This window comes from Artemia franciscana, unplaced genomic scaffold, assembly GCF_032884065.1.
Source record: "Artemia franciscana unplaced genomic scaffold, ASM3288406v1 PGA_scaffold_30, whole genome shotgun sequence".
Taxonomy (NCBI): Eukaryota; Metazoa; Arthropoda; class Branchiopoda; order Anostraca; family Artemiidae; genus Artemia; species Artemia franciscana.
The window spans coordinates 2,278,374-2,290,551 of record NW_027062662.1 but is presented as its reverse complement, the minus strand read 5'-3'; the positions used below and the strand labels follow the sequence as shown (position 1 = coordinate 2,290,551).

General features: G+C 33.7%; 1 protein-coding gene across 3 annotated transcripts in view; it reads right to left on the bottom strand.

Annotated features, from left to right (window-relative positions):
* Window positions 1–12,178, bottom strand: part of LOC136041579 (uncharacterized) — a 37,171-nt gene that overhangs the window by 6,964 nt on the left and 18,029 nt on the right. For all 3 annotated transcript variants that reach the window (XM_065726271.1, XM_065726273.1, XM_065726272.1), the window contains exons 4-6: window positions 6,598–6,721; window positions 2,880–2,975; window positions 1,455–1,582 (exon numbers count right to left, since the gene is read on the bottom strand). In XM_065726271.1, the coding sequence (XP_065582343.1) occupies window positions 1,455–1,582; window positions 2,880–2,975; window positions 6,598–6,721 (348 nt within the window). The remainder of the gene's footprint in view (window positions 1–1,454; window positions 1,583–2,879; window positions 2,976–6,597; window positions 6,722–12,178) is intronic.

Sequence of the window (12,178 nt, the reverse complement as noted above, 5' to 3'; positions counted from 1 at the left end):
TTTCATGAACTACTGGGTTGCAATATTTTTTTTTTATTAGTATGTTTTTCATGAACTACTGGGTTGCAATATTTTTTTTTATTAGAATATTTTTCATGAACTACTGGTTGCAATATTTTACTATTAGTATGCTTTTCATGGACTACTGGTTGCAATATTTTTTATTAGTATGTTTTTCATGAACTACTGGTCGCAATGTTTTTTTTTATCAGTATGTTTTTCATGAACTACTGGTTGCAATATTTTTTTATTAGTATGTTTTTTATGAACTACTGGTTGCAATGTTTTTTTTATCAGTATGTTTTTCATGAACTACTGGTTGCAATGTTTTTTTTATTAGTATGTTTCTGATGAACTACTGGGTTGCAGTATTTTTTTTTATTAGTATGTTTTTCATTGACTACTGGTTGCAATATTTTTTTATTAGTATGTTTTTCATGAACTACTGGGTTGCAATATTTTTTTTTATTAGTATGTTTTTCATGAACTACTGGGTTGCAATATTTTTTTTTATTAGTATGTTTTTCATGAACTACTGGGTTGCAATATTTGTTTTTATTAGTATGTTTTTCATGAACTACTGGTTGCAATATTTTTTTTTATTAGAATATTTTTCATGAACTACTGGTTGCAATATTTTACTATTAGTATGTTTTTCATGGACTACTGGTTGCAATATTTTTTATTAGTATGTTTTTCATGAACTACTGGTCGCAATGTTTTTTTTTTATCAGTATGTTTTTCATGAACTACTGGTTGCAATATTTTTTTATTAGTATGTTTTTTATGAACTACTGGTTGCAATGTTTTTTTTATCAGTATGTTTTTCATGAACTACTGGTTGCAATGTTTTTTTTTATTAGTATGTTTTTCATGAACTACTGGGTTGCAATATTTTTTTTTATTAGTATGTTTTTCATGAACTACTGGTTGCAATATTTTTTTTTATTAGAATATTTTTCATGAACTACTGGTTGCAATATTTTACTATTAGTATGTTTTTCATGGACTACTGGTTGCAATATTTTTTATTAGTATGTTTTTCATGAACTACTGGTCGCAATGTTTTTTTTTATCAGTATGTTTTTCATGAACTACTGGTTGCAATATTTTTTTATTAGTATGTTTTTTATGAACTACTGGTTGCAATGTTTTTTTTATCAGTATGTTTTTCATGAACTACTAGTTGCAATATTTTTTTATTAGTATGTTTTTCACGAACTACTGGCTGCAATATTTCAGCTACATAGAAATATTTCTATTGCATGCGGCTTGCATCAATGATGAAGAGTTGACAAGTAACGAACCAATAACAAATAAATGGCAAATAATAGAACATTGACCAAATGAGTTTTTTTCAATGACAAAAGATTAGAAAAACAGAATTTTTTGCAAGTGAGGCGCATTTGAAACATTTATCAACATGACATATGAGGAACTCTTGGCGAACTTACAGGCGGTTTAATATCTGAACCAGAAGTAGGAGTTGGTTGCGCAGCAAAATCTTGAAAGGGATAACCTCCAGCGACCGGAGCGAAAAACTGGGCCGGATTAATCATCATAGGAGTTGGCTGAACTCCAGCTGAAAAAATACAAGATAACAGTTACAATAAACAAAACTGAAGCCCAAGTGAGCGTTAAAAGGGATGTGCTTGATTACCGAAACTTATCATCTTCATCACCATTATTTTGCAACCGATTCAAGTTGGAGTTTTAACCAAAGAGTTAAATGAAAGTTTACTATGATAATAATTTATTTATGCCCTCTATACATACATGGATGTACACTGAGGAGTACAGGAAATAAATGAAAAGAAAACTGAAAAATATAAAATTACACTTCTAACGAAAAGGACGACAATAAGTAGCTCATAATAATCATAATAAGACATGAATATATAATAAATAGCTAATGGTAGCTCATTAGTGCATAACATTAAAACACTCATAAAACATAACGCATAAACACTCATAATATATAACGCATTAATAGCTATTTTATTATAGTTATGGCGACAAAACTATTTTTCCTTTAAACAGGACAATTAAAGGGAAAATGTATTCTATTTTGTTTAGATCGTCTAAGAAATCGGTTGTTTTGTTGATCCATTTTAACAGTAATTGACTCATTTTAACAGAATCAGATATTCCGAATTTTCATACAATATACCTTTTTTGAACCATAGTGGAATTCCAAGAAAATATTTACAAAACCGGAAAAAGTAAACGCGGATACGCTTTTTATTACTACGCGATTTATCATGATAAGGAAATTTCCAAAAAGTAACGAATTAGTTGTTACTTTGGGGACCGTTTAAGGGCTTTAAATTTTGTTTGGACCTGACATAATATTTACACTTAAAAAAAACAAACATAAAAAAGGGCATTGAGAATTATGTTTACACTGTCTCTGCATCAATAATATTGCGAAAGCTGCACAAGTAAAGTAAGAGCGAAGTTGAAACTTGAAACGAATACAAATTTACCCTTTGCAAATTAGGTAGAATTATCTACAAAACCAGCTCGAACTAACCGATTTGTGATGTCCCTATGGAGTCATGTTTTAATAATAATAATAAAACCGGCAAAACCCACGTAAATAAAATAAATGAAACACACTAGTAGCTTATTTTTGTTCACTTTTACCCAATCCTGAAAACTTGACAAACGCCTTTTGGTTTCGATCACAGTGAGCAAAATAATACGAAAAGCTTATTTTCCCAAACGAAGAACTCGAAATACTACTGCACTTTAAGACATCAAGGCTATCAAGAAAAGCGTAGCATAGTTAAAATAAGATATTTTTTTTTATTTTCCTATTAGTATAACACTACTGCTACAAAAAAAAAAGCAGGAATAAAAATGCAGGAACAACTTACTGAGAGAGTCCAAGTACTTTTTCATAACAAACCCAAAAATGGGACCCCAAGGAATTTCGCTCACCTCCGGTTCACTAGAACCATTCTCTTCGCCACCTATGGAAGAAAATGTATATTTTTATTTGGTAAAAATATTATCTAACATAACAATATTATAACCAAATAGAGGGGAGGAGAAACCTAACACGTCTTCAATTTGTCGAAAATTAGTTAGATTCGTCAATTTTTCTTCTATTGTTGTACTATTCTTTCTTTTCTTTATGGCATATCGCGATTACTTACAGCTGAGAATTGTGATTGTCAATTGTCAAATTAGATAAAATAAGTTCAGTCATATGGAAGTAAAATAGCAACGTTCATAGTCACCAGAAGTTTAACTTTAGAACTATAAAAGACAATTATAAAGTCAGCAGTCGTAGAAATGGCAGTTTTGCCAGGTGGCAGGAAGTGGAAAAATTAAAAAAAAAATCGTATAGCAAAATTTAGAAATGTAAAATGTGCAAGAGGGTCTGGGCCCAAAACCCACCTGCGTCTGTGTCTGACCCTAATGAAATGATACCCATTCCAAGAACAACCAACGTCGACAATGACATAAACTCTTCATTTTTGAAAAAGTAACTATAAACATTCTTAGGAAAAGATAATGCTTGATTTGAAGATAACTATGGCAAGCTATAATAAGCCCAATTAGAATAAAAAAAGGGAAAAATAGAAACGAAATCAAACTTACATTTACAAATAAAAAAAAATCAATAAAAAAAAGCATAAGAAACAACCAGAAAATAAACGGAAAAAACGCTTGCTTACAACGAGGTCTGTTATTTTAAAATATTTTTCTTAATACTAGTAATTACTCTTAACTGTTTTTAACATTTGAGGAACACGTCATTCTGCGACGAATGGTAACTGCCCCAAGCTACTGGTCTTCATGTTCTGAGAGCTATACGAGTCCTAAAAAGGTGTTCAAAGTTAACTCATGGGGTATTTAACTTTGAACACTAAAATCTTTAACGGGTAACTTTGAACAACAGCTGGAGGGGTTAAGGCTCATTATGGTATCGAACTTCCAGTAAAAAAATAGTTTATTTAGAGAGATACTACATTAGTTTTAAAACAAAATGGCAAAGACAAGTAAAATTAGTGAAGTATCAGATGAACGGAGATCGGAATACCGATCTCCAAACCGAAAAAGCCTTGTAAATACGACTCATGAAGAACTTTTCGATGAGCAAAGGTCCATCATACAAGCTTCCATTGCTGGAGGGGTATTTGGAACCTCTTACCAAAATGCATTTTTTTTGGGGGGGGGGGGTTGTCTGTTAAGTTGGTTTCACCGTATTTATAAATATCCAACTAAGGCCCATTCTGAATAGTCACCTCTTAATTGTCATTGTACTCGTTCAACATTTTAGGTGAAACAGAAGCTTTTTTGAGTAGTTGACTAAGACATATTTAATGGACCTTTTTAAAAATTGAAGACATATTAATGGACCTTCTTACAAATTGAACAAAGTGCCTATCTAAAAGTTTTGATGGGCGTGGGGGATAACAGAGGGATTGGGTAGCAAAAAGGGCTCGGGGAGGAAGCGGCTGCTTTCCAATCTCTTGGCTCTTAGAAACGACACTAGATCATTCAATCTCTAATCGAATAATCCCCCTACAAAGCTTTTAAGACCATCTCTTCTATACAAAGTGACCGGGAAAAAATTTAATAAAATTTTTACATTGAAGGCCTTTGGCCCTTTACTGCTGGCAATGGTGGAGCGATGCCTCTGATAGGCTTAGTCCCAAGGACTCAGCTGTTCTTCAATAATTTTTCGTTTCCTTTTGGAAATTTGAAGAGGATTTATTTTGCCTTGTTAAATTGGCTAGGAAAACAATGGCCTGGTAAATAGCCTTTTTAGCGGTTAAGCAAAGGTCTTGGGCCTTTTTTGAAAATAACATTTTAAAATCCATCAAATGAAATTACAAAGGACCCAAATTAAATTGCTTTAAATTAATTTGTCAGATTTTGATGAGGGCTTACCGTATTTTTGTTTTATTCTCCATTCTTCCCTTAAATCTAATTTTATGATTCTTTGTTTCTCCTTTTGATTGTAAAATAACTTCCATCCATAGAAGAAACAAAAGTATGTCTGAAGGAAATAGGAAAAGATCAAACTGTATCTGTTGTAAAAACTAAGCTGTACAGATGAGCTTGATTTGCACCTTCCTGGGATCAACAGATTCATAAGGGCTTCGGAAACGCTTGAACAACAGAGCAAACCTCAATTCAATACAAAATTTAACTATTGGCCAGTACAACAAACAACAAAGAAAGATAAAATCAACAACAACAACAAAAATTCAAACGAGACTACGGCTAGTAGAGAGAAAAGAGATGAAAGACTAAAAATAGCGCGGATATTTCACCTGTATCTAAACTAGGCGTCCTCAGTTCAAGATAAAAGAAAAAACACTAAACTACAAACAAATAAAACCACCACCAATAATGATAAATACAATTGTCGCTACTGATCCACGTAGGGAAAAGAAGCTATTAGACTTACTTCAATGAGAACATCAAAGCAACTCTACTGGCCGCAGAATTGTTTTTTGTTGATTTTTTTAGTGTTGATTTTTTATCTCTCTTTGTTGTTTGTTGTCAGGTCTGGCCAGTTCGGCTTAAGAACTTTCATTGGCCAGTACAGGGAAAAGAAGCTATTAGAGTTACTTCAATGAGAACATCAAAGCAACTCTACTGGCCGCAGTTTGTTTTTTGTTGATTTTTTTTTGTTGTTGATTTTTTATCTCTCTTTGTTGTTTGTTGTCAGGTCTGGCCAGTTCGGCTTAAGAACTTTCATTGGCCAGTACAGGGAAAAGAAGCTATTAGAGTTACTTCAATGACAACATCAAAGCAACTCTACTGGCCGCAGAATTGTTTTTTGTTGATTTTTTTGTTGTTGATTTTTTATCTCTCTTTGTTGTTTGTTGTCAGGTTTGGCCAGTTCGGCTTAAGAACTTTCATTGGCCAGTACAGGGAAAAGAAGCTATTAGAGTTACTTCAATGAGAACATCAAAGCAACTCTACTGGCCGCAGAATTGTTTTTTGTTGTTGATTTTTTAGCTCTCTTTGTTGTTTGTTGTCAGGTCTGGCCAGTTCGGCTTAAGAACTTTCATTGGCCAGTACAGGGAAAAGAAGCTATTAGAGTTACTTCAATGAGAACATCAAAGTAACTCTACTGGCCGCAGAATTGTTTTTTGTTGATTTTTTTGTTGTTGATTTTTATCTCTCTTTGTTGTTTGTTGTCAGGTCTGGCCAGTTCGGCTTAAGAACTTTCATTGGCCAGTACAGAACACTAAAATCCATATTAAAGAAAGGTAAAGTTTCAAGTTAACCCTTTCTAGGGTACTTTGTTTTCTAACCAGGTAGAAACATTAATACATACATCTTTCTGTTGACTTGCTACTAAAATTTAAGAAAGGATTGATTTCAATGGGGTACCCAGAAAAAATTTTTCTTGACAGGGGGTGGAGGTCAAATCCCATTTAAGGCAGTAATTGACAACTATTTGGAAGAGGCTGAAATGGAGCACCATGAAAATTTTACCACAATTTACCAATTTTACCAGCAAAATGTCTTTACCACCCTATCTTGCTTTAAGGCAAAAATACCAAATAGATTTAAGGTAATACTAGCAAACTAGTAGCTATAGGCTAATAGACAATAATGACTTACTTTTCTTGGGAGCCTTTAGCTTCTCCATGTTGTTTTTAATAATAGTTTCAAGATGACGCTCACAAGCGTCTTGTTTTGCCAATGCGCTGCTTGTGCCATACCCTTTATGAACAACATCGCCATACTGGAACGAGTTAAAAAATTTATCAGCAAATATAATATAGTACTAATGTATCAACGAAATACTGTTTCAAAAACAAGAGAAACACAAACCAAAAAAAAGAAAGGAGAAGATTACCGGATTTAAAAAAGAAAAAACATCACCTAAAGGTAACCAAAAACCCCAAAAAAATTCAAAATTGCTGAATTCTACTCATGAAGTCTTTCTTCTTGTATCGTATATCACAATTTCTATTTTGGCTTATTTCAAAATAAATCAGACATATAATAGGAAAAATCTTCCTCTACAAACAATAAATAAAAGACTGAAACTAAACACTGATTGAAGACAGGTAATTGTGCATCTTTTTTTAGTTTATTTTTCTCTTTGTTTTAATCCATACCTTTAACTTAGTTTTTGGTTGTTGAGTTTTTCGTCAACCTTTTTTTCGTTCAGCACTGGATTCTGACAGACGACGGTAAAAAAAAAAGTCAAGCAATGTCAAGCAGAAGACTTGTTCTATGAACGGTATTCCACTTTTAGACTACAAGTGGCCAAACTTATTAGGCTTAGGTTTCACTTGTTCGCCTGTGAGTCCCAGCAAATTCAGTCCCAGATTTTGCATACACGTCCAGTGGACATTGTCCGTCACGCGTCAATCCGAAATCAAACCAATCTTTCATCCCTTAAGTCTATGACTATCTACCTTAGTTCTGCCCTAAGAATGGCGTATGGACAGATGATAGATATACTTATCTATCAAACGATGAACTGACATCATTTTTATACAATCCTAAAAAGGGCTTATGCCAGATTTGCCTCTCACTCACTCGGACAACTTGTCTTTGGCTTTTTCTACAATTAGCGATGGCTTGATGCCCACAACTACTTGATTTTAATTCAAATATGATACAAATTCGACATGGCTATCGAATTAGAAAATGCAGGAGAGCGTATCACAACCTATAACCATTTTTTTTATTATCTTCAAACACGACCTACTTTTGATAATAATAATAACAACAACAAAAATGTATCACAATGACCCCTAGAAACTCCTCTGTCATTTGAGATAAATTGGAGATTAGTTTTGTCAACTATTACAAATCTGAGTATAATTCCACATTACTATGAGTTAGCCCATTAACCATTAATTAGCAGTTACACACAGGAGGACAACGTCATACCAACCGCTAACACAAGACTGGTTTAAATTCGGTTCAGGAATTATTTTCTCATATCCATTAATATAGACTAAGTCCGAATAAGGGTGCTACCTCCCTTCTTATTGCAGAAAAATGTTTCTGGCATTTATTTCAAAACTTCATTTAACCGAATTAATTTACTTCATATTTCATAAAAATATATGCAATGATTTGTAAAGGCACACCAGGTTTTATGAAGGAATAATTTATTTCAAAACTTCATTTAACCGTACTAATTTGCTTCATATTTCATAAAAATATATGCAATACTGTGTAAAGGCAAACCAGGTTTTATGAAGGAATTATTTATTTCAAAACTTCATTTAACCGTACTAATTTGCTTCATATTTCATAAAAATATATGCAATACTGTGTAAAGGCGCATCAGGTTTTATAAAGAAAGAATTTTGCAGGCGTGAGAGGGTAGCTGGTTCGGAGTCCATTTTAATGCCAATACATCGGAACTGTCACTGAGCCTTTAGGAAACCACACAATTAGTTCTAAGGAAGACGGTTAGATAGAAATTGATATTTAATTGCTCTTGAGGCCCAGGAATATTTCTGGTTTGAATCTTTTGTTATAAATGTAGAGTAACATTGAACACTCAAACGAGCAGAATTTATTCCGTATAAGAGATGGGTTGTCCTTTCCTGAATTCCCTCCCACCTCGTGGTCGTAGAAACTTCGGAAGATGCTCATTCGATCAGAAATTGAGAGCTATAGTGTATTTTACAAAAATCAAACATTATCTGAACCTTTTAGCCGTAAGTCCTTGGGTCAAGGGATCTAATGTAAACAATATCACTTAAAAAAATTGATCCCTCCTCTAACAAAGGAGGCTCAAAAAGTGCCGAGTCTTTCTGATGGGCCTGAAACTTCTGGCAAGGAATAAGCCTAGCGGTCCGGCTCTATGTTTACTCTTCCACCTGTTTTATGCAGATAGTATGATGTTCTATATCCTGGATTTTTGCCTAATGTCATTCGCCAATGACACTGTGCTTACATTTTCTACTCACGGTTTGGTTATTCTTCCATCGAAAGTCAAGAGTGTTGAGAATTTGTTATGCCTTCACTAAGTTGAGTTAGGTCTCAGTAAAAATGGCCAAGACTAATTTTGCACTGTATTCTAGAATATACAAACCCCATAACATTGATGGTTGAATTATGTTCGAAGACAAACCTCTTCTGAAAGTTCAGAAAATCATTATTGTTTTTTTTTTTTATGTTGACTGTAGTCTCTCATAGGAACGTGATGTTGTTGCAACAGAAATAGCGTGTGACCTTGGTGCGTTTCGACGCTTTAAGAATTTTTACCTCCCAAAGATATTATTGTTATTTATTCACCTCTATGTTTCACATACATGCTATAGTCAAGCAAATTTGTATACCAATTTCAAACTGTTCAGATCCTTAAGAATAAAGCGATACAGAAGATACGTAGGTTGCGTGAATAACACTCGAAATGATTCAAAAAATTACAAGGGCTTCAAATAAAACTGTTTCGTGATTGCCAGTTAGAAATTTTCGCTTATTAATGATGGAATTCTCCATGTCCCGAGGTTTTACGTTATTATTTTAGTAATAGTAAATATGTCAATAATTTTAAAACTCGTCATTCTGGTGAGTTTTTTGTCCTCCATACAAGCGGAATGACGGCCAGACTTTCAGGGTTCTTGTTTAATTAACTCTATACCAGAGAGCATTTGGATGACTGAGCACCTTGGGTTTCTTAAAAGTAAATTGGTAAGATATGATTCTTATTATTTCAGCCAGTATTATAGGCATACTCTAAAATGGTTTCAGAGATCGGTAATGGTTTGTTTTGGTTATGTATTTTATTAAAATTTTTCCGATACTTTAGTCATGTTATTGCTTTTTTTAGGGTTTACTATGTTATAAAATGTGAACAGCTTAACATGGAATCGGCTGTTATTTCTAATCGAAATCGAAATTATGTAATTTTTCCTTCAAAAAATCCACATCTAATAAAGGTCTTGGTTGTTTTAGATAAAAGAATCAAAAAAGGTACCAGCAAATTTTTTTACGAGTACACAAACAAAGCTTTCATTTATCTGTATCAAACAGTTCGTGGTAACGAACTGTAGTAAGGAGCGACCCGGCTCAATAGTAACCAAAACTCTAAAAAATGGAATTTTGATACCAATAGCTACATCAAAAGAATCGCATTTTAATGCTGGTTTTAAATATATAAGTTTCATCAAGTTTAATCTTACCCATCAAAAGTTATGAGCCTGAGAAAATTTGCGTTATTTTAGAAAATAGGGGGAAACGCCCCCTAAAAGTCATAGAATCTTAACGAAAATCACACCATCAGATTCAGCGTATCAGAGAACCCTACTTTAGAAGTTTTTATTTGTTTTTTGTTTTTTTTTTGTTTGTTTTTTTTTCTTTTTCCCAGGGGTGATCGTATCGACCCAGTTGTCCTAGAATGTTGCAAGAGGGCTCATTCTAACGGAAATGAAAAGTTCTAGTGCCCTTTTTAAGTGACCAAAAAAATTGGAGGGCACCTAGGCCCCCTCCCAAGCTAATTATTTTCCCAAAGTCAACGGATCAAAATTCTGAGATAGCCATTTTATTCAGCGTAGTCGAAAAACCTTATAACTATGTCTTTGGGGACGACTTACTCCCCCACAGTCCCCGTGGGAGGGGCAACAAGTTACAAACTTTGACCTGTGCTTACATATAGTAATGGTTATTAGGAAGTATACAGGCGTTTTCAGGAGGATTTTTTTGGTTTGGGGGAGGGGTTGAGAAGAGGGGGATATGCTGGGGGAACTTTCCTTAGAGAATTTGTAATGGGAGAAGAAAATTTCCATGAAGGGAGAGCAGGATATAGGCTACTAGCATTATTTAAAAAAAAAACAATTAAAAAATAAAAGTGGAAAAGCTTTTTCAGCTGGAAGTAAGGAACAGCAATAAAACTTAAAACAAACAGAAATTATTACCCATATGAGGGGCTCACCTCCTTCTAATACCTCGCTCTTTACGCTAAAGTATTTTCAGTAATTTCAACTACTTATTCTACGGCTTTTGTGATTCAGGGGGTCATTCTTAATGAATTGGGATAAAATTTAAGCTTTAGTGTAAAGAGCGAGGTACTGACGATGGGGCGAATCCCCTCATATATGTAATAAAAACATGAGAATAAAAAAGTTCTTTAAGTAAGCTAATTTATAAGTTACGTAAATCTTTTACCAATAAAAAGATTCGTAAAAAATTAAAAGTTCTAGTTGCCTTTTTAATTAACCAAAAAATCGGGGGGCAACTAGGTTTCGTCCCCCGCTCTTTTTTTCTCAAAATCATTCGATCAAAATTATGAGAAAGCCATTAAGCCAAAAAAAAATATGCAAATTTCATTTTGATTATTCTTCTGCGGAGAGCCAAAATCAAAACATGCATTGATTCAAAAACGTTCAGAAATTAAATAAAAAAACAAGTTTTTTTTAACTGAAAGTAAGGAGCGACATTAAAACTTAAAACGCACAGAAATTACTTCGTATATGAAAGAGGCTGCTTCCTCATCAACGCCCCGCTCTTTACGCTAAAGTTTGACTTTCTCTCAATTCTTCTTTTTAAAACAGTAAAAAACTTTAGCGTAAAGAGCGGGGCGTTGATGAGGAAGCAGCCTCTTTCATATACGAAGTAATTTCTGTGCGTTTTAAGTTTTAATGTAGCTCCTTACTTTCAGTTAAAAAACTAGTTTTTTTTATTTAATGTTATTCAAGGGCAAGCATAGGGATTATGGAGCAAAAAACAAAAAAAGACGTTTTTTTTTTTAATTTTGGTGCCACCTTGGAAGAACTGCCTGTGACAAAACAACATCCTGAAAAACGGTTGGGCAGATACTTGACGAGGGTACTTTTGTTATTTAATTGCTCCAAAGTTAATTCTGTTTGGTTTTAAAATCCCAAATTAAGGATCAATAAAAATTATAGTTTTCTTAAACATTTGAGTTTGTACGTGTAGGCTGTAGATAAAAGTCCATCATGGCCATATGCAACTTTCACTTGGGCCTTTAGTAGGCCAAAGTCATAAACGTAGAGTAGCCAGTTCAAGTCTTGGCGGTTGTTTTTGTTTCGATTGGGGCGAGGGTTTTAGGCATTTTCCGGTAAGACAAGCCAAAAGTCCACCGAACTTTAAACAGGTGTCTACAAGAAACTAGAGGAAGCGCTGGAAGCGACATTTGATCTGCCCCTAACAATACAGGGTACTCACGGCCGAGGGCGGAGCATCAGGATATTACCATTTGCTTTAC